At 55.0% G+C, this 23,222-nt stretch overlaps 11 protein-coding genes across 11 annotated transcripts; 6 read left to right on the top strand and 5 right to left on the bottom strand.

The window, feature by feature from the left end:
- Positions 1 to 53: 53 nt before the first annotated feature.
- On the top strand, positions 54 to 2,188 carry KRP23_14550 (Tubulin--tyrosine ligase-like protein 12; the record flags this gene model as incomplete). The annotated part of the gene is made up of 4 exons (XM_067885385.1): positions 54 to 154; positions 247 to 1,022; positions 1,088 to 1,289; positions 1,372 to 2,188. The coding sequence occupies 4 exons, from the start codon at positions 54 to 56 to the stop codon at positions 2,186 to 2,188; spliced, it is 1,896 nt and encodes a 631-aa protein (XP_067737565.1).
- A 154-nt stretch (positions 2,189 to 2,342) lies between these two features.
- KRP23_14549 (SEC14 cytosolic factor) lies at positions 2,343 to 4,613 on the bottom strand (the record flags this gene model as incomplete). Its single annotated transcript, XM_067885384.1, has 1 exon — positions 2,343 to 4,613. The coding sequence occupies one exon, from the start codon at positions 4,611 to 4,613 to the stop codon at positions 2,343 to 2,345; it is 2,271 nt and encodes a 756-aa protein (XP_067737564.1).
- Positions 4,614 to 4,950: 337 nt separating this feature from the next.
- Positions 4,951 to 7,317, bottom strand: KRP23_14548 (General transcription factor 3C polypeptide 5; the record flags this gene model as incomplete). The annotated part of the gene is made up of 1 exon (XM_067885383.1): positions 4,951 to 7,317. The coding sequence occupies one exon, from the start codon at positions 7,315 to 7,317 to the stop codon at positions 4,951 to 4,953; it is 2,367 nt and encodes a 788-aa protein (XP_067737563.1).
- Positions 7,318 to 7,617: 300 nt separating this feature from the next.
- KRP23_14547 (Protein kinase C iota type) lies at positions 7,618 to 8,826 on the bottom strand (the record flags this gene model as incomplete). The annotated part of the gene is made up of 2 exons (XM_067885382.1): positions 7,618 to 7,885; positions 8,537 to 8,826. 2 exons carry the CDS (start codon positions 8,824 to 8,826, stop codon positions 7,618 to 7,620), a joined length of 558 nt encoding a protein of 185 aa, XP_067737562.1.
- A 1,204-nt stretch (positions 8,827 to 10,030) lies between these two features.
- On the top strand, positions 10,031 to 12,271 carry KRP23_14546 (Inactive ubiquitin carboxyl-terminal hydrolase 54; the record flags this gene model as incomplete). The annotated part of the gene is made up of 1 exon (XM_067885381.1): positions 10,031 to 12,271. The coding sequence occupies one exon, from the start codon at positions 10,031 to 10,033 to the stop codon at positions 12,269 to 12,271; it is 2,241 nt and encodes a 746-aa protein (XP_067737561.1).
- Positions 12,272 to 12,744: 473 nt separating this feature from the next.
- On the top strand, positions 12,745 to 13,183 carry KRP23_14545 (Macrophage migration inhibitory factor; the record flags this gene model as incomplete). Its single annotated transcript, XM_067885380.1, has 2 exons — positions 12,745 to 12,912; positions 12,998 to 13,183. 2 exons carry the CDS (start codon positions 12,745 to 12,747, stop codon positions 13,181 to 13,183), a joined length of 354 nt encoding a protein of 117 aa, XP_067737560.1.
- Positions 13,184 to 13,404: 221 nt separating this feature from the next.
- On the bottom strand, positions 13,405 to 15,063 carry KRP23_14544 (uncharacterized protein; the record flags this gene model as incomplete). The annotated part of the gene is made up of 3 exons (XM_067885379.1): positions 13,405 to 13,836; positions 13,912 to 14,220; positions 14,302 to 15,063. 3 exons carry the CDS (start codon positions 15,061 to 15,063, stop codon positions 13,405 to 13,407), a joined length of 1,503 nt encoding a protein of 500 aa, XP_067737559.1.
- A 1,427-nt stretch (positions 15,064 to 16,490) lies between these two features.
- KRP23_14543 (uncharacterized protein) lies at positions 16,491 to 16,913 on the top strand (the record flags this gene model as incomplete). Its single annotated transcript, XM_067885378.1, has 1 exon — positions 16,491 to 16,913. One exon carries the CDS (start codon positions 16,491 to 16,493, stop codon positions 16,911 to 16,913), a length of 423 nt encoding a protein of 140 aa, XP_067737558.1.
- A 1,458-nt stretch (positions 16,914 to 18,371) lies between these two features.
- KRP23_14542 (uncharacterized protein) lies at positions 18,372 to 18,797 on the top strand (the record flags this gene model as incomplete). The annotated part of the gene is made up of 1 exon (XM_067885375.1): positions 18,372 to 18,797. One exon carries the CDS (start codon positions 18,372 to 18,374, stop codon positions 18,795 to 18,797), a length of 426 nt encoding a protein of 141 aa, XP_067737557.1.
- Positions 18,798 to 19,077: 280 nt separating this feature from the next.
- KRP23_14541 (uncharacterized protein) lies at positions 19,078 to 19,578 on the bottom strand (the record flags this gene model as incomplete). The annotated part of the gene is made up of 1 exon (XM_067885374.1): positions 19,078 to 19,578. The coding sequence occupies one exon, from the start codon at positions 19,576 to 19,578 to the stop codon at positions 19,078 to 19,080; it is 501 nt and encodes a 166-aa protein (XP_067737556.1).
- Positions 19,579 to 20,667: 1,089 nt separating this feature from the next.
- KRP23_14540 (E3 ubiquitin-protein ligase SMURF2) lies at positions 20,668 to 23,097 on the top strand (the record flags this gene model as incomplete). Its single annotated transcript, XM_067885373.1, has 1 exon — positions 20,668 to 23,097. The coding sequence occupies one exon, from the start codon at positions 20,668 to 20,670 to the stop codon at positions 23,095 to 23,097; it is 2,430 nt and encodes an 809-aa protein (XP_067737555.1).
- Between the last annotated feature and the right edge of the window lie 125 nt (positions 23,098 to 23,222).

The raw sequence follows: 23,222 nt of genomic DNA, 5'->3' as shown, positions 1-23,222 counted from the left end.
CTACACTGAATCGTAGCCATTCGTCAGTTTTAATTGAGCAAAGACCAAGGACGATGGAGCAGGAGATGGAGGCGTTCCTGCAGCAGCACCAGGCGCAGCTGGTGGCGGCGCAAGTGCCGCAGCGACTGTGGCCCGTGGCGTACTACAAACTCAAGTAGGGAGACGAGAATGTATCATAGCAACAGGATCAGAAAAAGTTAAACCAAGTGCTGACTGGTGACGTCGCTGTCCACGCACGACCTGCAGGCACGAGGTGTTTGACGCCGGCAACTTCTTCTTCCTGGCGCAGGATGAAGACGGAGACCTGCACGCCGTCGTGCGCGATGACGTGGACCTGGCGCCCGTGCAGCCAGACTCGGACATGGCATTATTCCTGGTGGACCACGCCTGGACCTTCACGGCGGACAAGGTTCGCGAGCAGCTGGAGGCAATGCCACCGCTTCTCGAGAGAATGGAGAACCTCATGCAGCTGGCAACGGAGGAGACCAGCGAGTTCTCGAAGCAAGAGCGCGTGACGGCTGTCGCTGACCGCGTGTGGCGCTTCGCCAACACGTACCGCCTTGGCAACCTCAAACCGGAGGAAGCGTCGGCTATCTGGTATGTGATGGACGAGGTTGGATCGGCGATCGAGCACGGAGACGAGCCCAATGTGCGAATGGCGCCGTTCTACTTTGGCAACACTCAGTGCGCCTTCTCGCTCGTGTGGACGGTGCAACCTGTTGAAAGTGGCGACTTCCTCTCGCGTGATTACTTCCCGGACTTCGCAGCGGATGCTGCCATGCACACGGCGTTGCTGGCCGCGCTGTTTTACGAGTCTGGAAACGCTGAGAGTCCGTTCGCACAAGAGGTCCAGCAGATTGTTGATGAGCGCAAGCAGCAGTACACACTGGACGACGCTCGTGCGAAGTTCCACGCAATTGTCAGCCGTGATTCAGAGACACCCCCGGACCCGGCGACAACTGTGTCTGCGCCTCCTCTTTCCACTATTGTGGCAGGCTCGGAGCTGCTACGAGTGCGTTCCGGTGAGTTTTGTACGCTTTCATTGTGCTCGTCTCTCCAGTCGTTCAAAGTTCCTTTTTTTTTATAGACCTGCAGTTGGTGCACGACAACTTGACGCACCCGCGCTTTGCCCTCGTGAGCAATCAAGATGAAGCGCAGGTCGTGTGGCCCACTCGCCACCTGAAAGACTTCCCCAAGTACACCACCAACGAAAACGTGCAGATCATTAACCAGTTCCCGAATGAGAAGGTCCTTACCTGCAAGGATCTGCTCTATGAAATGTGCAAGCTGTACGTAGTTCAGCTCTTGTCTTCAGGACAAGTAGGTATCGTCCCAATTTAATCCACTTACACTTGTGGCTGTTTCTTACAGGCAAAATGGTGGTGTGCAGCCTGAGTGGCTCGCTGAGACGTATAACATGACAAGCGAGTTCCCCGAGCTTATTGCGCAGTTCATCCGCCGCGACCTGACTGCCCACGAGAACGGCGACGACGAGGACGAGGCCAACCACTGGATTTGTAAGCCCTGGAACATGGCGCGCTCCATTGACACGTACATCGCGCAGAACGCCCCGCATCTCGCACGTTTGACCGAGACGGGACCCAAGATCGCATGCAAGTATATTCATCGCCCGCTGCTTATCGACCAGCGCAAGTTCGACCTGCGATTCCTTGTGATGGTCAAGTCGACGGAGCCGCTCGAGCTGTATCTGAGTGGGGTGTACTGGCTTCGCATTGCGAACCACGAGTTCACCATGGACAACTTCCAGGATGTTGAGAAGCACTTCACGGTCATGAACTACACGGACTTCGCTGTTCGCATCATGGACAACGCTGAGTTCGTGGAGCGATTCGACAACGAATATCCGAGCGAGGACTGGTCGATGGTGTACGCCGAGATCTGCTCCTCCATCAAGAAGCTGTTCGAATGCGCAACGGCGCAGCCTCCTCCGCTTGGTTTAGGTCGCTGCAACAAGTCGCGCGCGCTGTATGGCGTGGACGTGATGTTGGAGTGGGAAGAGAATGAGGAGACTGGCGAAGAGCGTTTGCGTCCGGTGATCCTGGAGACGAACTTCCAACCGGACTGCACGCGCGCTTGCAAGTATTTCCCGCAGTTCTACAACGATCTCATGAATGTGCTCGTGCTCGATCGTCCTGATGAGACTGCGCACGGTTGCACCCGCCTTTAGCTTGAATGAAATGGGCGTAGTGTACGCCAGACAAGCAAATGGGGCGTGAGGATACTAACTTAGTAACCAAGTTCATTCCTAGGCAATGTATTTGATTCTGTTGTGCTAGAGGTAAGATGGTGGCAAGTAAGATCAAAGCAACCCATCCCTCAAGCTAATGCTTGACGGGCTTCTTCTTCAGTATCTCTTCGATGGGGTTAGTGGCTGAGGCGCCCTCTTCGTTATTGACATAAGCCATGAGGTTGAACAGCAGGTCCTCTTCCGGAGACTTTCCGTCGCTCGTGCCACCGTATTCCACCGGGATGTTCTCTACCGGAATACGCTCGGACAGGGCCTCGAAGATTTTCTTCTTACCACGAACAATGATCACCTTCTCGCGAGTGACGTCATCCACCATGCCCTTCACCGTGTTCCAGATCATGCTGAACCAGGACGGCACATTGATCACGAAAATGAAGGCACAACGCTCCGGATAATGCTTACCAGACACAGAGGCAGCCTTGCGAACGTACTCGACGGCTTCGCCAGCAAAGTCTGAGATGCCAATGCCATCCACGTCGAGAACAGAGATACCCTTACGGTTGTCATCCTGCTCAATCACTTGCCACAAGAACTCCGTTATCATGAGGTAGTTGTGCATCAGATCATCCAGAGTGAGGCCTGCGTTCTTGAGTGCCTTCAAGTTGATCTTGCCAGGCTTCTCGTAGTACACAGGCTCGCCGTTCTTGCCACGCTTGTGGTAGTAATGCGGGTAGTTTTCTTTGATGATCTCGAAATGAGGACTGGGCTCCTCAAGAAGGCTATCCACTCCTTCCTCCCGCCGCCACTCAGTTGTTTCGTTATATCGCTCCAGCGCCTTAGACTCGTCGCCCTTTTCGGCGAGGATGAAGCGCATCGGGACCGATCCGGTGGTTTCTAATGCGGTAACTGAATGTCCCAGGGATGATCCACTCGCAGGTGTCATCGCTTGGTCCGAGCTTGAGCGGCTAACGCTTCCGTTGGCGTTAATGCTGGTTGGTGAGCCAGGATCAAAGCGGTACTCAGTCACGATGAGCTTCAGCGTACCGCTTGTCGTTGGACTTCCATAGTCAGTGTCATCAACCTCAGGCTCGAAGACAGGAGGCTGGAAGAGTGCCGAGAACGGGTGGTCCACCTTCACAGCGACGTAGAAGGCTGGAAGCATCACCAGAACAAGCACCACAAGCTCCCGACGCAGTCCGTCTTCCATGGTGTTTAAAGCACCCCAGAGGTAGTGTGTCAGCAACGCATAGAGTAGCGAGAAAATCGGCACGGGTACGAGCCGTAGCAGGTCGGACACACGATAGAGGACAGCCATCCCGCGCTTGATCTTCGGTCTCGCTAGATGTTTTCCATTCTTTGCGGCAAGCTTTCCGATCATTTTACGAGGTGCAATGCCAGTAAGTCGCACTACCAGCACACCGGGCCCATTTCGCAACGGCAGCTCGAAGACCGACTCAGGTTCATCTCCATCCGGACCAGCAGGCTTGGCATGCGCCTGCATCTTCTTCTGAAGCATAGTACCCGGCAGCACAGCTTCCGCTCCGTTCGAGAGCTGGAAGAAAATCTCCTGCAGCCCGCTGGCCTCGACAGCCTTCTTAGTGCCGCCGTTCACTCTCTTCGCCGTGCTTTCCAGCAGTCCCAATGGCAAAGCAATCTTCTGTCCGTAATTGTAAGGCGTGATGAGCTTGTTCAGCATGGAAATCTGCTCGACCCGGGGCTTCGTGGGCCAGATTGTGAACCGTAGCTCCGTGCCCTTGCCATCGCAGCAAATGTAGCCTCCCGCAATGTGGCTCGTCGGCTTCTTGAAGTTGCTGAGTCTCTTATTGAACATTTGAGAGTGACGGTTGGATTCCATCACTGTGATAGCAACATTAGCGTCTCCAAAGCACACTGGACCCGCTTCAGCTCCGCTCTCAAAGCTTTCGGACAAACTGCCCGACGCTGAGAGCACCGACGTGGACGCCGAAGACGTAAGTTTGTCCTGCTTATTGTCATGCTTCTCCCTCTTGTTGCTCTTGACCCCGACGCCCGGCGGGACCTTCGTGAAGCACACGAACATCTCCCCCGGGACACCGCGCGGCCGCGGTCCCACGTAGCCCGTGATGCCGCCCGTCTTGTTATTCCAGACCATGCCGTGCTGGTTCACGAGCACTAGTGGCTCTCCATACAGTACGTGATCGCCCGAGGCGCGCTGATCCGTCGGGTGCAGCACCAGGAATTCGTCCTCCGTGAAGAGCTGCTGCAGCTTCGGTCCGAGCGGTGGCACGGCGCTCAGGATGCCGTGACGCCCGTTCTTCTCATAGTAGCCGATACCCAGCTCGGAGGAGGACGCGGCCTCCACGTAGGCCGAGCGCGTGGCGAGCCGCAGCTTCTGGCCGTAGCGCAACACGTGCGCGTCGCCCATCGAGAGTCGATTAAGAGTCCAGAAAATGCCAAATGAGGGGTGACGACATTGTGAGCTCCCGAACGGTTTTACCACGGACAACTGCGATTGGCTGAAATACCGCATGGACTTGAAGCTGGAGCGCACGTGGATTGGACGAAATGCTGAAAGGAGACAGAAACGGAACAGAGAGCAAGTACGTCACGGCGTTGTGGAGAGCTTCTGCTTGGGAACTGATTCGGAGACTGCCGCGTGGACGAAAGCCTCGAGGCGATGGATGATCACTCCAATGTATCCAAGCGCGTCTGCACGACCGACTAGATACCTGCTGGTTATTTGATTGATTAGTCGCATTGCTCTAGAAAGAGTACTCGGTCGGCTTGGATGGAGACTTGGTCTGCTCACTCTCGTCAATGGTGGCGAATGATGGCTGCTCTTCCTGCTCGTCCGTCGTAGCTTCTGCTGCCTGAGCCTCGTTATCATCATCCTCTTCCTCTTCTTCTTGATCTTCCATGTCGTCGTCTTCGTCGTAGGTGGCGCGAGAGCGACCCGCGCCGCTGTTGTCGTTCTCTTCGTCCTCTTCTTCTTCCTGCAAGTCCATGTCCTCTTCGTCCTCGTTGTCTTCCTCCTTCTCGGCACCTGCCGACAGTTTTTCCACGTTGGAACCCGCATTATTCCGCTCTTGAATCAGCGAACGCTCGAACGCCAGCTCGTCTTCTTCTGCTACAGCTTCAGCACTTATGCTATCGGTCACGGACCCCGCAGTGCTTTCAGTGCCATTTGACTTTTGCTGCTTGGTAGCCGACCGGGCACCGCCAGCTAGCTCTTCGGTATAGTCGGTGAGCGCCTGCTTCTTCAGTGTGTCAAGGCGCTTGCGTCTTGTCTCGAGCTCGGCCTTGGACCGACCCACCATGGCTGCGATGCGTAAGCGGATGATCTCGCGCAGCGGAAGGAACATTTGCGTCGGATACCAACCGCCAAGCAGTGACGGTGTCGACTGCGTCTTGAACTGAGCCGTCCAGCCCTGCACTTCGTCGTCGTCAATCTCATCGAGTTGGAATAACACATTCGCGCTCGTCAATTGCACACCAAATATCTCGAAAACCTTTTCGTCGTCTCCTGTTGCTGTCGCCGAGTTAACAGTTCCGTTTACATTGTCTGCACTTTCACCATTGACACTTGCTTCGTCGTACTCTTTCTCCTCTTGTTCGTCTTCAGAATCCCACTCGTTCCCTGAATTTACAGTCGATGATTCGGGGCTTGGCTGCGGCGGTGACCCTGCCGGAGTAGTAGAGCTGCCCGGTACGGTGGGCTCCACTAGGTAGGAGCGACGTGTTTCGCCGCGAGTAAACCGCTCCTTCCGCCGACGCTTACTGGCCTGCGCATTTTCAAGTGCCGAGGTTTGTGTCACCTTGACGATTCGCGGGCCCTTGACGTGTCCACCTTCTCCATTTGCATTTCCTGAGCTAGCACCGACAAACTTTTTGATTCGCTTCCTGTTGGCATGGGTTACCTTCGAGTGAACCAGCTCGCGGTTATTTCGTAGCTCTACAACCTGGAAACGTGATGCCGTCTCCACCTCTTCAGGTACTCGCGGATCATATCCCATCTTAATCCACGACCCTCGCCAGGGTCCGTCAACAAATACGTAGCAGAGTTTGCGGAGCAGCCGCCTTGCTGCTCGGCGCTCAATCGCATCAAGTCCGTCGAACAACTTGGACCGTAGCCACACCGGTTTTTGCTCTAGTTTGTTTTGTAACACCTTCATCACATGTGCATCTACTCCGTTATCGTCCACCCCCACAGATCTCCGACGAACGACAGGCTGCTCGGGCTTGGGTCCAGCAGGTGCCTGAGTTGAGTCGTGAAAGTTCAGATACGTCATTGTGCTCGACGGCTTCTTCGCTGCTGCAGTCGGTTGATATCCTGATCTCTGACGGAACTCATACTTCAGTGGCAAGTCAACCTTCGAAAACACCTCCGGGATCAGTTCCAACTGCGTCTCGTTCTCCACTGCCAAATACGGGCGCAAATAGTCCTGCAGTTCTCTCTGGCGCATGGACGGTCTCGACAGCGGGCCGTTCTCAACTACGGCGCTATTCATCACTGCCGTCTCCACTGCATCCGTCGTATTTGCCACCACCGTAAGGGCATCTTTGTCCGGTTTGGACGTCGGGTAGAACGACCGAGACGTGAAGTACTGGAAGTCGGCCATGCCTTCGCACACGTACTTCTCCTTAATGAGCCCCACGACCTCCGCCTTGATTCTCGATCCATCTGCAGCAATTGCCTCCGTCTCATTGTTCTCTTCCTTCTTCTCTTCAGTTGATGGTGCCTCTCTCCGCTTCCTCTTTGGACGTGAGCGCTTCACCCTCAGCAGCAGCATCTGCGTCTTGGTCAGGTCTGCGAACAGCGGCTTGCATGACGGCTCGGTGGGTCGCAGCTTTACCGGCAGAAATTGGCTTTTGGTCTCGTGCGCCTGCTGCAGAGTATACAGGCCGTTCACCGTTTCCAGCACTTTCTTCATGTCGGAGCCGTACACGGGTAGCTCCAGACCCACTAGTGGACGGGCACTATCGCCATGGAGACTGAGCTCATGGGTGATGGTACATCCATGTTTTGCCTCAGTGGTGACGGGAGTAGAGTCGCTGAGAGTCTCTGTAGTCGGCGCAAGGGGCGGCGCGGCGTTGTCCTCGGTGGTCACATCGGGCTGCTCGTCCGCCATAGCTTTTCGCAAAATAGTCCACTGTATGTTTGTTTATGCATTAGTAAATAGCACTGCAAAATGTGTGCAAATCGACAAAAACTTAAGCAGCGAAAATACAATAAATACGCGACAACATACGTAACGAGAATAAAATACAATGTACTGTACATGTAATAAATTATATCGATACAAGTGTGGAACACACAATATTACGACTATCGAGACTATCGAAACAACCTATGAACACGGAAATCGAGCACCAGCTTGACGATCGATCGTATCCGATGCAACGCCTTGAGCAGCTGAACATGCCGGTGCTTAGAAGTCCTGAAACTCGTCGGCTCGCGCCGAATCAGTGACTGGTCCAGAGCAGTCGTCGAGTCGCACGCGCTTGACGAAGTCGCCCGATTGCAACTTGAGGGAGACCACCGGCGCGTTCGTGAAGTCGTCGTCGAAATTGTCGGTGCTATCGCGCCCATGGCACACGGGCACGATGGGCGGCGTCACCTGGCGCTGGAACAACTCATCCCAGTTCAGCGACAGCTTGAAAAACGGGTGGTCCATGGCCTGCGCGGCCGTGAGACGGCTGACGGGGTTCACGCAGAGCAGGCCCTTCAGTAACGACATAGCGTGGCCTGAAAGGTACGGTGGGTACCAAACACGCCCTTGCTGGATCATCCGGAAGAGACGGTGCATGTCGTCGCTTTGAAAGGGAGGCGAACCTGTCAGGAGCTCGTAGATGAAGCACCCAAAGGACCACATGTCCGTCTCGATGCCGTGGCCGTCCTTCTTGACCATCTCAGGCGACAGGTACTCCGGCGAGCCGCAGAACGAGTAGGTGCGCTGACTGGGACTCATGTCCTGCTTGGCGAAGCCAAAGTCGGCTAGCTTGACGTGTCCTTGAGCGTCCAGCAGAACGTTTTCGGGTTTGAGGTCCCGGTACACGACCCCATTGGTGTGCAGCTCACTGAGAGCCGCGAGCACCTCGGCAGCGTAGAACCGCGCGGCATTCTCTTCGAACTTCTGGGAGAACTGCTGCTGCAGGTGGAAGAAAAGCTCGCCTCCTTGGCAGTACTCGAGCACGAAGTTGAGGTCGCGGTCCGTCTGAAAGGCCGAGTAGAGCTTGACAATGAAGGGGTGGCCGTCCAGCCTCTCCAATACCCTCTTCTCCGTGAGAGTGTGCACGACCTGCTTGCGCTGCAGCAGCTTGCTCTTGTCCAGCGTCTTGACGACGTACATGCTCTGGGTCTCGCAGTGTCTGGCCAGCGCCACTTGGCGTGCGAAGGTGCCGCGGCCAATAACCTTGAGCAGCTTGAGGTCGTGCGGGTTAATGGCCGAGATGGCTACGCTCTTGGGGCTCACGGAGCTGCTGGTTGGCGGGCGAGCGGTGGGGGTCTTGAGGTCGTCGGCCGAGACTTCGGGCACCTCGTCCAGCAGGCGTGTGGGCGACAGCGGGCGCTTTTTGGCGGCTGGAATCGGATCGGCCGTCTGGACGTGGAGTGAAGCTGCGGGCAGCACCGCCGCCATGGTGCTTGGAGTGGATTGAGGAGCTACGGAGCTATGGTGGTGGGGCGATTCGCGGCCTCAGTCGTTGTCTCCGCGCTTGTGCTGTGCTGGGCAGGAGCAAGTGTGGCAAGCGTCTTTCCCGCGGTACATTTGACGGTTTCAATGCCGGATGTTTTTTTTAAGGACGATTGGCTGCGGGCAGGCGACTCCATACTGGGGCCAAGATGTTTCCGGTGCCTTTTCCCTAGAAACATTTCCAGCCAATCCGGACGTGGTAATGTAAATATAAAACGGTAATGTATATATAAAACGGTAATGTATATAACATCGGGCCGGAAAACATCTTGGCGTCAGTATGACAGGCGACAACGAGACGTCGCGCCAGGCTCGTTGAAGTTGCCAGCGTGCGGCGCACAGCGCCAGCCGTGCCGAACTCGTCCTGCATCGCCTGCATCAACCCCGAGAGCAATGCTGCAAGACGCAAGGCTCTTTGCTGACGAGCGCTCGTAGATCTCTGCTCTCACCGTTTCGTCGGCTCGCTCGCTTCAACCTCAAACCGCCAACGGACACTTCACATCTGGCATCCATTGGGATGAAGACTGGTCCATATATTCCCCGTTGGTTGTAGCCTGGCTCATTCAGTCTTGACGGAGATACCCTCGAGGTAAATGTTCACACCGGACGGCGGCACCCGAGCTGCTCAGCCACTAATCTCCGCCAGCGCGAGACTAACGTCAGTGGGCTGTGCAAGACACAAAACAAACAGAACTTGTTAGGCAAACAACCAATTTAGAGAAGCGATGCTTGGCAGACTCGCAGCTTGGCTCTCTTGGAACGACATCAACAGATCCAGTTGCAGCTGCACGACCACGTGAGGTGCAGGGTGGTGATGGCCGCGGTGGCGGCGCTCGCATCCATGTCGGCTCTGGACACGTTGCTTGAGATGTTGCGTTGGTTGTGGAGGGGTCAGTAGATTGAAAGGTGAGTGCGCGGGCCTTTAATGCATCTGAGGCTTCACGTTCCACGCGTATGATCAAAGTGGATCAAAGTGGGCTTGCGCACAGCAGCAGCATCTACCCAGCCAAAAGAGCACTCTCTAACTTACACATCAAGCGCCTTTCTGTTTACGGGACTCTAGACATTTTTATACGGGACCCCTGACCTTGAAGGAAGAATCCGGCTCCATACTTAACCCTAGTGAGTCCGCTCCACTTTTCAGTCGCCAATGCTGTCTCGCGCTTCCTCGACGCCTCCGCGGCCTTTGAGCGCGCGCAAGGGCCTGCGCAACGACCTGGGCGCCAACAACTGCTTCCTCAACGTCATCATCCAGAGCCTGTGGCATGTGCGCAGCTGCCGCGTGCTCCTGTCCATGGGCGACCACGCAGTGCACCACCGAGGCCAGCCCTCAGGTGCGCAAAAGACCATCACTCCGTGCCTTCTGTGCGAGCTGGAGCAGATATTCGTCCTGTATCAGTTCGCAGAGCAGCCGGTGCTGGACGTGGACCGCGTCCGGCTCGCGCTGGGTGCCACGTTCGCTCTGGGCGCCATGAACGACGCCACGGAGACGCTAGAGGCCATTCTGGACGCGTTGCACTACGACACGTTCAACCGGATGCTGCAACTGCGACGCGGGGGCGCCACTGGTATTGGTGGACTCAACAAGGTGGAAGACATGTCCGAGTCCCTGCGGCAGGACGCGTCCGCTATCATCTGCGAGCCGCAGTGCGTGGCCCACCGCCTCTTCCAGATGAACCTCATGGAACTCAAGGTCTGTGCGTCCTGCGGTCATACAGCCGAACCAGTGATGAACACGGACTTTCTCTATCGGGTGTACGCCCAAGAACTGCTCAACAATGCACGAGCAGGAGCACAGGAAGGAGTGAAAAAGAACGTGACGCTCGAGGACGTGCTGAGACTTGAAGCCCAGTCACAGGACGTGGCGGGCACCTGCGACGCCTGCGAGAAGGGAGGCCAACGAGCGCTCTGCAGGTGGATACTCACACTGCCCATGGTGTTCTCCATCAGCATCATTTGGTCTAGTAGCCATGTCAACAAGACGGATATCAAGGACTGGATGGAGCTGCTGTCCTCGCAGTGTAAAGTGGAGAAAGAGTCGCAGCAAGCGTTGGATCTTGGCCGCATCTTCAGACTGGATAACTCGGCGGACGTTTCGTCGCTGTACTCGTTCCGTGGTCTCGTGTGCTACTACGGACGCCATTATGTGGGATTTTTTGCTAGTCGGAGTCTGGAGGACGGAGTGGAGCGTGAAAGGTGGTTTCTCTTTGACGATACGCGTGTAAAACTCGTGGGTACGTGGGCAGATGTCCGACTTCGCATCGAGCGTGGGGGTTACCAGCCGACATTACTATTCTACGAGCGCAACGGGATCGAACATGAAAACCTTGAGAATATTGCCACGGAGATCCACAAGTGGTGGGAAGAAACAGCCGATAGTGACAAAAAGGATGAAGCAGTCGAAAAGAAACCTGTTGAAATCATGGGAACGAATGGCAAGGGGGCACCGCACGAGGTGGACCTTGGTGGTGGCGTTGAAGACGAGCTGCTGGCGAAAATGGAGCGAAGCGTCCGCATTACTCAAGAAAACCCGCTTCCTCCGTTGGTACCGACTGGTCCCAAAATGTTGCCAACAAGCCCAATTTCCTTGCCTCCTCGTGCGCCGAAATCAATGCCGGCAAAGAATGGATCACAAGCCAGAGAAGGCTGGCGTGATGAGGACATTCATCTGCACATGGCGCACCAAAATGCCCAGGATACATTGTCAAGGCTGAATGGGATTTTGTCCAAGGATAAACCTCCGGCGTCTGCTCCAGTCGATGGTCGAACTGTGCTTCGAATGGCGATGTCCCAATCGATGAGGCGCTCGGTTCGTCTACGTGACTACTCTGTTCATCGCCCTGCAGAGAAGCAAATGGATGTGAACCCTGACAAGATTTTTGAAGACGAAACAGTGAGTGAGTCTACAGCTGAAGAGGGAAAGAGTATCGAGATCAACACAATGCCCAATGGCTCGGTAGTAGCAAAGCCCAACGAAGGAGAAGCTGCAACCCCCCAAGCTCCACTCAAGGTATTTGACGTGCGCCTTAACGCATCAGACGGAGGTATCGGTTTGCTGTTGGAGGAAGCTGCAAGTAATGATAGTTTGGAGACGGATGCGAAGAAGGCATTCAGTGTGTCGGGTTTTGATATGAACGGTGCTGGCGCGAAGTTGCCAGCTGAAGCCAGTGGAGCAATCTGCAAGGGAGATATCCTCGTGGGTATCAATGGCCACGTGCTCGAACGGGAAGAACTTGTGCATGTACTCGAGATGCTGCTGATGTCGCCAAATCCAGTGCAGCTCAAGTTTCATCGATACCAGTCGTGGGGATGTCCACGTTGTACGCTACTAAACAAACCGACAGACTCATTGTGCGCGGCATGTGGACACGCACCAGTACTCCAGACATAGCTGTGATGGTAAGAAGTACTTCAAAGTGCATGCGAACACAAACTACATGTACTATGTAGACGTGAATAATGCGCCAGTATCGAGTCTGGAGAAGAAGCAAAAGCCAATGACACGGTATTGATTGCAATTTTGCATTCAAATGTTCGGCAAACAGCAAGTTCTTGATGTCTTGGTTGTAGAACTGGCCAAGCCGTCGGCGCCACCTTGAATGTGGTCTGGCCGATGCATATCGTTGCCGTGGTATTCGAGGCACTCGTGGTGCATGCGAGTGAATACATATCGTCGGGCTAGGTGGGTGGTTCATTTCGGCTTAGTCTTAAAACCTCATTCTCGTCTTCTTTCCCGAGAAAATCCACAGGCCGATTCAACATTCTCAACGAGACCGGTGTATGAACCTGGGTTAACGCATCGTTGGTCTCCAACGCAGTGGGCGCTCACTTTTCAATCTATCGAGCTCCACAACCAACTCCGCCATGCCGAACGTGAACATCTCAAGCAACGTGTCCGGAGCCGACATGGATGCGAGCGCCGCCATCGCGGCCATCACCAAGACCGTGTCGGTCGCGCTGGGCCACCCTGCACCTCACGTGGTCGTGCAGCTGCAACTGGATCTGCTGATGTCGTTTCAAGAGAGCCAAGCGGTGAGTCTGCCTTGCATCGCTTCTCTAGATTGGTTGTTTGCCTAACAAGTTCTGTTTGTTTCGTGTCTTGCCGACGCGGACACAGCCCACGGCTCTTGTTCACGTCCGCAGCATTGGCAGTCTCGATGACGAGCGCAATCCGAGGACGGTGGCAGCGCTGACGGTGACTGTGGCGGAGCAGCTCCGGGTGCCGCCGTCGCGCGTGAACATTTACCTCGAGGACATCTCCGCCAAGCACTGGGCCAACAACGGGGAAATTGTCGGGCTGTAGTGGCGCATTTGCGCAGAATGGGGAACTATCCCGAGCCTCTTCGTATTTGGAACTCGTTGCTGCAAAATGGAGAGCTATCTTCATTATGCAAGGATATGTGAAAGTTCCACACTGAAGGTTTGGAGCCCACACAAAACAACAAAGTGAAGCATTATCAAAGTCACCACTCTCAATTCACTTGGTCATGCTGTATATGCACCGCTTTGAAGGACGTAGATACATCACATATCTGCTGCGATCGACTCCTCGAACAGCAAGTTCTCAATCTCCTGGCTGTTGAATGTCACCTTGCGATCCCAGCCATTCGCGGCCAAATCGACGTAAGCTGGCCAATGTTGATATGCGACGGCTGGACCCCCTTCAACATATCTCGCCACGGAGAGATAACTCTCGATGATGGTCGTCTCCTGCCCTGACGCCAAACGACTGCCAACTTTGACGACGATACTCATCGTCTCGCTAAACTTCATGTTCGAAGGCCATGGCTCCCTCGTGGTAGGATCTGCAATTGTTCGGCTGATGAACACTGTGCGGTCTCCTTCGACGTATTTTCGTGCAACCCGCTGCTCCAGGACGTACGAGGCCGCTAATCCCCTTTCAGCGCAGGTAAAGCCCACACAGCTCTTGCTTGTTTCGGTAGTTTGCTGAAATTCCTGATTCCACAAAGCAAACAAACAACAGTGTGAGTGAAGGGCAAAAACAGCAGCCTCTGAAGCTACATCTACTACCTTTTTACAGACACGACCTCCGTCGTGAATCCGCGGGCCCTGCAGAAATTTCCACACTGCGCGCTCACTTCTTTGAAAGTCGAAGGGAACTTGGTTCTTGTCGATAAACTCAACGAAGACATCACCGTCGGCGGCATTGGGGTCCGTTCGGCGCTTCCGCCCAGGGCAAGGAACTGCTGGCATCCCTTTTGCTTCATACAGCTTGCCAAAATCCACGTAAATCGTATCAATTCCGTGTAGGAGCTCATGGAAAACCTGCTCGTTGTTGTCACACTTCAAGCGCTTCGAGTTGTGTATCACTTCTAACAGCTACAGACGCAAAATAACGAGTTTCAGCAAATGAATCTGTTAGCCATCAAAACTAACGAAAACCAGCGCAACAACGTTTACCTCGTCATCGGCTCGCCGTCGGAGCAAGCGTCTGATGTTGCGGGCCGTGCGTCTCTGCGATGCCAATAATTCCTGCAATTTGGCGTTCTCTTCTTCTGCTGTACAACGCAGTATGAGCTGGCGAGCAGCTACTTGTTCCCACAGTGATCGAGGCTGCTCAAGAATCGAGGTCACATGCTGACTTGCGGCGCAAGATACAGGAGATGTCATGGGCGAACACATCCGAGACTCTGTCCGCAGACCTTCCAGCTTCGTTGATAGCTCTGACACAGTATTGCGGAGGTCGTGCATCTGCTCTTTTCGTGAAATGCGGCGCTTGCGTCCTTGGGGACGTGGTAAAACAGTCGCGGGTCGGCTTGGGGTTTCCTCGCAATTCGAAAGCGAATCCGAGAGGCTTGGACGCAGTGACACCGTGACGATCTCACCTAATTCGCTGGTTTCAGTACTTTCGGCTTCTAGCAACCGCTCCCAGCAACTTTCTTCATGTAGAGCAAAGTCGCTGCAGTCTCCAAACAGTTCCGAGGTGGTAGCAGCGTCGAAGACAATGTCATTCATGGGCATTGTGAGGCCCATCGAGTCAATTCCTCCCTCGTCAGCCACATCGGGAATCTCAAGTGAGTGCGTGGGCTTTAGGCATGGTCGTGACTTTCTCTGAGAGAGCAGCGCTGAATCGCTTTCATTCGGCCGACATTCTAGCATAGTACCAGCGAATACTGCGGAGTCAGGTCCACTCGCTTCTTCCTCCGTCGAGGTCGATTTCATCCTCTTCAAATCTAAAAATGCGAGGCTGCTCATGTCTCCCCGCAAAATGACAGTCACAGACTCTGTCACCGTCGGTGGATTTTTCCTGCCAGTGCTTGGACATGTTTACACCCGGAGGTGGCCACTTACAAAGCGTAATCCTTGGTTTTGACTCTGAATAGTCATATATATAACTATTAAAAAGCAGACAGCTGTTTACTACACCCTCACTCTGTATGGACTCCACCAATGCATACCATGTTGCACTGGTGCATGCCAGGGCACAGCAAGATACTGAGGATTACCCTACAAATGGGTCTATACGGCAGTTTTCGGTAACGTTGTGGTTCTGGTGAAAATGTGTGCTGGATTTACATGTCCACTTGCCGCCCCTCCTGTTCGTCACGGACTGGGAACTTTGTCACGGACTGGGAACTTTGTCACGGACCAGCAGACCATGGGACCCAAAACGAGGTCTTAGCGTCACGGAAACCCTATCGCTCAAGGACATCGCAAGGATAATGGGGGTCGACCGTCGAGTATTTGGCCGCATGGAGCAGGACATATTGGGTAGACTACAACCTGCAGTTGTAGACTACATGTCTGGTTTTCTCGCGACGAAGCTGCACCTCAGAAGCTCATTGATTTGCTCGACGGCGCAGAGACCTCAGTAGATATTGCTATGTTTATTTTGACGCATCCGGAACTGACCGACGCTATCATCCGGGCCTCCCAGCGTGTCACGGTTCGTGTTCTCGTTGATCGGGCACAAGTCACCGAGAAAAGTGCAGCTATGATAAAAAAACTGGTTGAAAACGGGGTCAACGTATTTCACGCAGGCCCCAGACTCATGCACTGGAAGGTAGCGATTATCGATGGAGCCGTGTTGACGATGGGAAGCTGCAATTGGAGTGTGGGGGGAATGACGTTGAATTGGGAACATACTATTGTATTGCGTGGTCCTATTGTTGGAGCACACGCCGTTGAGTTTGACGAACACATGTGGTCTGTTGCCGTGCAAAACAACTGGAAAGTTGATAGCCGCGGTAATGTTCATCTGTAGCGCCAGGCGATGGTGAGAGCAGTGCAGCAGAGCAGCGGGTACTCCGGCCTGGCAAGAAGGACATCAAGGCCGTCTGCGAGGAACACCCGGGCTGGAATCGCCGGACGGTCGCCCATTACTACAGCATGCACGAGCGGGGGGAGAGCCTGCAGCCAAGGTGTGGCATTGCGGTGCCGATCGAGCAGGCCGGTCTCGTCTACCGGCACCCGTTGGGCAGGACACGCGCCCTGCACGAAACGTCTCGCCAGTGCGGTGGTTTTGCTGGCGCAGCTTGCAGCAGCCCGCACGGAGCGCTCAGAGCCGGACTACGACGATTTCCTGGACGAGGTGAAGCATGCAGTATGCGGCTTTGTGCAGAAGCGCGTGCTTGTGCCGCTAGAAGTCCATGTCCATGAGGCGTTGCACACGATCACGGGACTGGGACGATGAACTCGCGTTGAAGGGAAAGATCAAGGCACTTCAGACCAAGCCTCAGTCCTTTTTCGGGGTGCCTCCGCATGTTGTGGCTGGATCGGGAAGCGATTGGGAGGATGCACGTCGCGAGCTGCGCCGCGTAAACGAGTACGCGCTACCGCTCGACAAGCTCAAGTGTTTGGCGCGTGCAGTAGGAGCCATTTTCCAGACGTGTGGGTCCTCGCGCTCGTCTTCGTCCGTAGGAACCACGAGCAGCCTCACTTCTGTTGAGGAGCTCGATATGGTGCTGCGGCCCTCGATGACCACGGACGAGTTCGTCTCGGTGCACTTGTTTGCCCTTGTCATGAGCAATATGTCGCAGCTGCTGATCACGTGCGAGTTCTTGCGGGTGTGATCCCCAAGATATCACGGGCGAGCTCGGCTACTACGTTACGGACGTTTGAGGTGGCAGTAGATTTGCTATCTGCTCTACGATGATTACGATTCGCCCACCACGCGCCCGCCACACCGCGCCCTCTTCAACGTACGAAAGCGATTGCCGCTGCTGGTCCTTGCCGTCGTGGATCTCAAAAATCCAGCAGCAGCAATTCGTGGTCTTCACCGGAAAGTCAAGTGCGGAAGTACGGTGTAGAAGAAAGGGGAATATAAAGCGACGATGGAGCCTTCATCATTTTTCTTCTCGGTGCTGGCGCGCGTTGAGAAATACACACGTAGCCTACAGAGGCCTGGCAGCCACGGTGTTGAGCGATCCTCAGCCACGCATCATAGGTCAAGCTAGGCAACTAAAAAAAGCAAGCTGAAATGAGCAAAACAAAAAGCAACTTTTAGGCCGAAACACTCGCCACCTAACCCGTGTCGCACTAAAACTCATCATTTGCAGCGTTGCCTGTGGCAGGCAGGCAAACACCGGCCGGCAGCAGGATATAATAGCACCACAGTCTGCTGCTGCCGGCTGCAAGGCTATCACGCGCTGTGCCTGATGGTGGTCGTATCTCCAGCCCCGAAGCCAGGTGCTTCTTGCAAGTTGCGCCGGGCGATCCTATCCTTCCTTTGGGAAGCGCAACCCGAGAAACGGACGGATGAGGCGTCGAAGGAGATGCACAACGCCGGCAAAGTAAAGTATCCGAAGGAAGGAGTGGGTGGCGCCGCTGTCATATCCCGCGGAGCGATCTTCGATGGGGTGCCCCCCAACTGTGCTCGTGGCTGCAAAAGCAAAAATAAGGCTGGGGGTTCTGGTCGGCAACGCCTTCCTTATCCCGGAACCCATGAGCAAAACATACTCGCTTTTGATTGCTTTTTTTTAGCAAGAGCTTGCGGATAATATACTTGTCACAAAAATTGAAAGCATCACAAAAGGTATCGCCATTTTGACGCCTTGAAAATGTAGATTTTGCTGCCGCTTCGAGCACATTAACATGTGAACTGCACAAGGGCCGCAAGAAGCCGCTCTTTTTAATGGTGTGCCTAATCGCGTTTCGTACTTTTTAGCTGATTAGTGTCCAATATCTCAGAAAATCGTCAACATATTTGTGAGGCCGCACCGAGCTCTTACTGTACGCCATCGCGTCTCCCATTCTACAAACGGTTTATGTAGCTCTTGGTCGTCTCCGCCGAAGACATGTAGACTGGAGACTCTCCGATCTGTGGTAGCTTAGCAGCACACAAGAAAAAACAAAATGTTAGTACATGCACTTTGCCAAATTTGCATTTACATGTTTAATGCGCCGAGGCGTCGAATTTACTTTTTTAAATATAAATGTAATCAGACATTTGTTTGCGCATTTTTGTGACTGATAAAAAGGTATGCACATTTCCCAAATCGCACTTCCCAAATTTGAATCGCAAGGTGAAAATGGCGCTGTTGTGGTCAGCGGTGCAGTTGGTCTCGTGGCTCTCGCTGCGACTCGCGGCGTTAGCGCTGCACCTCGCGCCGCTGGCTGCATCCCTCATGACGCTGACGGCAGTTGTGCTGGTATCCGCCATGACGGCGCAGGCGCTGGAGCACGGCATACTGGCGTCCATGAACCGCTCCAAGTGGCACAAAGCCTCAAGCTATGGGGCCATGCGCCGGGACTTCTATCGCGGCTACTGGCTGCTCACGCTGCTCTACGTGGTGAGCTCAGCGCTCTGGATCTACTTGACCGAGCGCACAGGCGCCAGAGTCGTCTACGGGGCAATTTTCTGCGCGCTGTGGTGGGGCGTCCAGCTGGCCCTGGTCGTGGCCCTCATTCCCTTTGACGAGGTGCTGAGCAAGACCAAGAAGGCCATCAAGTGGTGAAGCAGGAGAGCGTTACAATAGAGAGCGGAGAGACAAATGCAGGGCGTGGCTGGCTACATGCAGACAAGTCGATGAAGCCAGGTCACTTCAGATAACCTAAAACTAGAGGTTGCGAGCGCTGCCGTGCCCGCGCTGCTGCTGTAGGAAGAACATCCAAATTCTCGAGCGCTGCTGATAATAACTGGGGCAGCAAATGCCGCTCCACCTCTGCGTTAAGGTAGTGCAAACCCGCCTGTAAATTGCGGGCGGATGTGTCGTTTCAGCTCTCGTTCATTCATCATCAACTCTGCTTCTTCACCTCCACTTCCACTCCCTCTTCAGGTGTCTCTTGTTGTACAACCAGCGCCGCTAAATTTGCACGCCCCCTCTGCTGTTCTTCCCCCTGCTCTACCACATCCGCAGCCACCAATGCGCTCTGCTGCTCCTGCTCCTGCTCCAACGTCGCCTTCGCTTGCTGCGCCGCCTGCTCCACCTGTTGCTGCTTCTGCAGCTCCTCAAACTGCGCATAGGAGACCTTATCCGCGATGACTTTCTGCGCTGCCGCCGGCGGCAGCTTTGAGATGGCGGAGGGTGGGAAGCCTGCGTCCAGGAGCTGCTGGCGCATGTTGCGCGTGATCATAAAGGCCACGGAGGCCACCTGTGGCCCGTTCCCCGTGCTTCCCTGGCCGTACCAGACACGATCCGCCCATTTGGAGCCGTCGTAATGCCACTTGTTGATGTAGTAGCGCCCCAGCAGATGCCAGCGCTGCGCGCGCGCCTGCAGTCGTCGCACCAGCGTCATAGGATGCGCTTTTTGTGGTGGTGCTTCGATGGGCTGTGTGTGGTGCACATGCATTGGTGTAAACCGGTGTGGTGCAAGCAATTGGATTTGGATTTGCTGCGGTTTATAAGGCTAACTACATGTACTCCCGAAGTCGCGCTCAGCAGCAACTTCGCAGGGGGCAAGCGATTGGAACGACGCGAATGCGACGCCCATTTCTGTATGCACACAAACAAGGTCAAATTGAAGACGAGCATCGGCACTACAGCTTGGCAGCAGGCCTCCACCGTCTTCTCTTCACAAGGGAAACATTCTCGTGAACACTGGTTATTGAACAGGCTGCTCAAGCTGTCCATCTAACCTCGCGCAGTTCGAAGTCGAAGCAACCTGATACCTCGTCGGCACGACGCCAGCTCGACTTTGACACGTTTTTCAGAAGAGGCGTGACGACACACAATCCGTGCATTATCAAGCTCGCTTCTCGTTGAAGCCTTCTTCTACCTGCCATCTCCGCTCCAGCGGCAGCATTTGTTGCTGTGGTAGCCTCTGCAGATTTCAGTGCAGTTGAGGGGCATGACCTTTATGAAAAAATCTCTTAGAGTCACGTGCGCTGGAGGTTGCACGCTTCAATATTTGCCCAGCGACTCGTTGCACACGGCGGCTAGAGCATAAAACGTTTGGCTGGGCGCAAATCGGCGAAATCCTAATCGACGGGCCTCGCGGCATGCTTTGGCGTTCCGACAAGGCTCATTTGAGCGGCCGCAGTTCAGATAACTTTGGACTTGACCCGAAACGACCGGCACCAGGCTGCTTGGTACGTGCCCCTTACTGCACGGTACACATGCTTGTCCGGGCATCCCCCGCTTGAGGCATTGTGTCCGCTCCGAACAGGAGCCACAGCCTACCCCTCCGGCTACCTGTTCACTCCAGCTCATGGGTGGCCAAAAAGGGCGTCTTCCCGCTCTGTCATTGGCTACAAAACATCTGCTACAACACCCATTGGTCAAAACCCCTTCCCGCTCAACTGCCCGCGAGTTCAGCACGGCTTCACCTTCGTAGAAAGTCAGGCCATTCTGCAATTGAGCCTATTTCACACTAGGCGCCTTGGGGATGACGGCCATCTTCGGGCAGGAGCTGAGCCCGGGCATGGCGGCGCTAGTGTACGTGTTCCTAGTGCTGGCACTGCTGGTGCTGTGCGGATCCATCTGGTACTACTGGAGCTACGCGCGCAAGATCGAGCGCTTCCTGGCGCGGGACAACCAGAATAACAACATGATGCGCCACCACCTCGTGGACAGCTTCCTGCAGCGCGGCGAGGAGGAGTGGCCGTGCTCCATCTGCTTCCACGACAACCACCCGGACAAGACGAGCTGCGTCATGTGTGGCACGCCGCGCATCGTCACGGCCTCGACGCCGTCCCACCTGGCGCGCGCCTCGGGGCTGCACAAGCAGGACTTCAGCCAGAGTATGCTCAACCAGCAGTCGCGCGTGCGCAGCTTCCACGTGCGACGGCTCAAGCAGATGGACCTCACGTCCAGACAGAAGGCCGCGGTGCGTCGCCATCTCTGGAAGAGGAAGCGTGGCAAGGACGGGGTCATGCGCTGGGTACGCATCGACGCACAGCACCAAGACGATAGTGAGGCTATCAACAAGGAAGGCAGGAGCGAGACCATGTACAGCGGACTGAGCACGCCACCTAATGGTACTGCCATCTTGGGGGGTGACGCGTTCCCCCGTTCGTCCAACACCAGCCGCGTCTCGTCGTTCTCTTCATTGAGGGAGGACAACGAACACATTGCTCTGGCGCTGCGGGATTTCGGCGTCCCTGAGGACGAGGGACGACACCCAGACAGCTCCTTCCTGTCGGCGAACAACGATCTGGGACGTCCGTCTTTCCAACCGCTGCGTGCGACGGCGCTGCAGCGGCTAGAGGAGGCGGAGGAACGCCCGACGATGGCGTTTTATTCGCAGCAGAACCCGTTCAACCCGGCGAATAGCGGAGTGGCGCCGTTTAACCCGAACGGAAGCAGCAGGAACCCGTTCTCGGGCAGTACCGCGAACCCGTTTGCCAGTACGCGTGGCCTTGCCAGCTCACGCGGACTGAACCAGATTAGTGAAGACAGGGAAGGCACGATGGGCGGAGGCCCAGTTCCTGCCATTAGTGAGCCAGATGGTGATGACGATCGACGCTTTAACGACTTCAACGACACAGCTATCTCAGCAGTATCTACTGGTTACGTCCGACATGAGGACGGTGAAGGCGGCTACGAGTGGACGCCGGCTGGTACCGTGATTGCCTACACGGACAGTAGTCGGCGCATGGAGTGTGAGGACGACCTGGAAGAAATTGCTTCATTGACTTTCCACGACAAGAACCGCTGGTTCCTTGAGCAGGTGCAGAAGCGCTGGCGTAGCTATGAGGAGGGTCACATCCAGTTCGTCGTAAGACGGGAGCACGTGGTGAGCGACTCGCTCGAGCAGATGCTCAAGTGTCCGCCCAGTCGTTTCTGGGAGCGTCTCCGCATCTACTTCGAGAACGAGCCTGGACTTGATGCTGGTGGCTTGATTCGTGAGTGGTATGAAATTCTGAGTGACTCGCTCTTTAACGATGACTTCGGTCTCTTCATCGCCACGAAGGGAGAAAACATGGGCTACTGGATCAACCCAGCGTCGGCCTCAAAGGTGCCGAACCACCTGGAGTACTACGAATTTATAGGCCGTTTGCTGGCCAAGGCGCTGATTGAGGGTTACAACATGAAGATGTCGCTGGCGCTTCCGCTCATTAAGCACATTCTTGGCGTGCCCATTTCGTTCTCGGACTTGGAGTTCCTCGACGAAGACCTGTACAAGAATGCGATGTGGATGAAACAGAACGATCACGCTGAGTTGTTGGCTATCGATTTCACGGTGCAGGTGATCACTTCGGAGGGCAAGTCACACACGATGGAGCTGGTTCCAGGTGGTGCTAATCGCGATGTCACGGACGACAACAAAAAGGAGTACCTGGAGCTGCTACTGAAACACTACATGTTTGAGAGTATCTCGGAACAGCTTGGTGCGCTGCTGATGGGCTTCTACGATGTCATGCCACAGTTCCTGATCACGGTGTTCGACTATCAGGAGTTCGATCTGTTGCTCTCTGGTGTGCCAGAGCTAGACGTGAACGACTGGCACACGCACAGTGAGGTCCGCTGGATAAAGCTGGAAAAGCCGACTCCTGTCGAGCACCGAGTGCTGAAATGGTTCTGGGAGTCCATGGCAGAGTTCACCAGTGAGGAGCGCGCCCGTTTGCTGCAGTTCGCGACCGGCACGTCTCGCGTCCCTGTTCAGGGTTTCAAGGCACTTATGAGCAGTGATGGACGTGTCCGTCGTTTTACCATCCAGTTCGTGCAGCGTGGGGCCCCGCCCACGGGCCTCATGCCAAAGGGCCACACGTGCTTCAACCGTATCGACCTGCCGCTCTACCACACGAAGGAAGAGATGGTAAACTACCTCACTCTCGTCATGAACATGGAGATATCGGGCTTCTGGATGGAGTAAACTACTTAGTACGCCAGGTCTTATCTGTTCGTGTGTCTGTCATGTGCGGAGGAGAGGGGGGGAATTAAATATGATGTCGATTTTCTTTCATGTTGCTGCTCCTGAGTTTACAGAGCTGGTACTGA

This window comes from Phytophthora ramorum (assembly GCF_020800215.1).
Source record: "Phytophthora ramorum isolate Pr-102 chromosome Unknown Phyram_PR-102_s0021, whole genome shotgun sequence".
NCBI lineage: Eukaryota > Oomycota > Peronosporomycetes > Peronosporales > Peronosporaceae > Phytophthora > Phytophthora ramorum.
The sequence above is the reverse complement of the archived record's forward strand: the minus strand, read 5'-3'. Positions and strand labels throughout refer to the sequence as shown.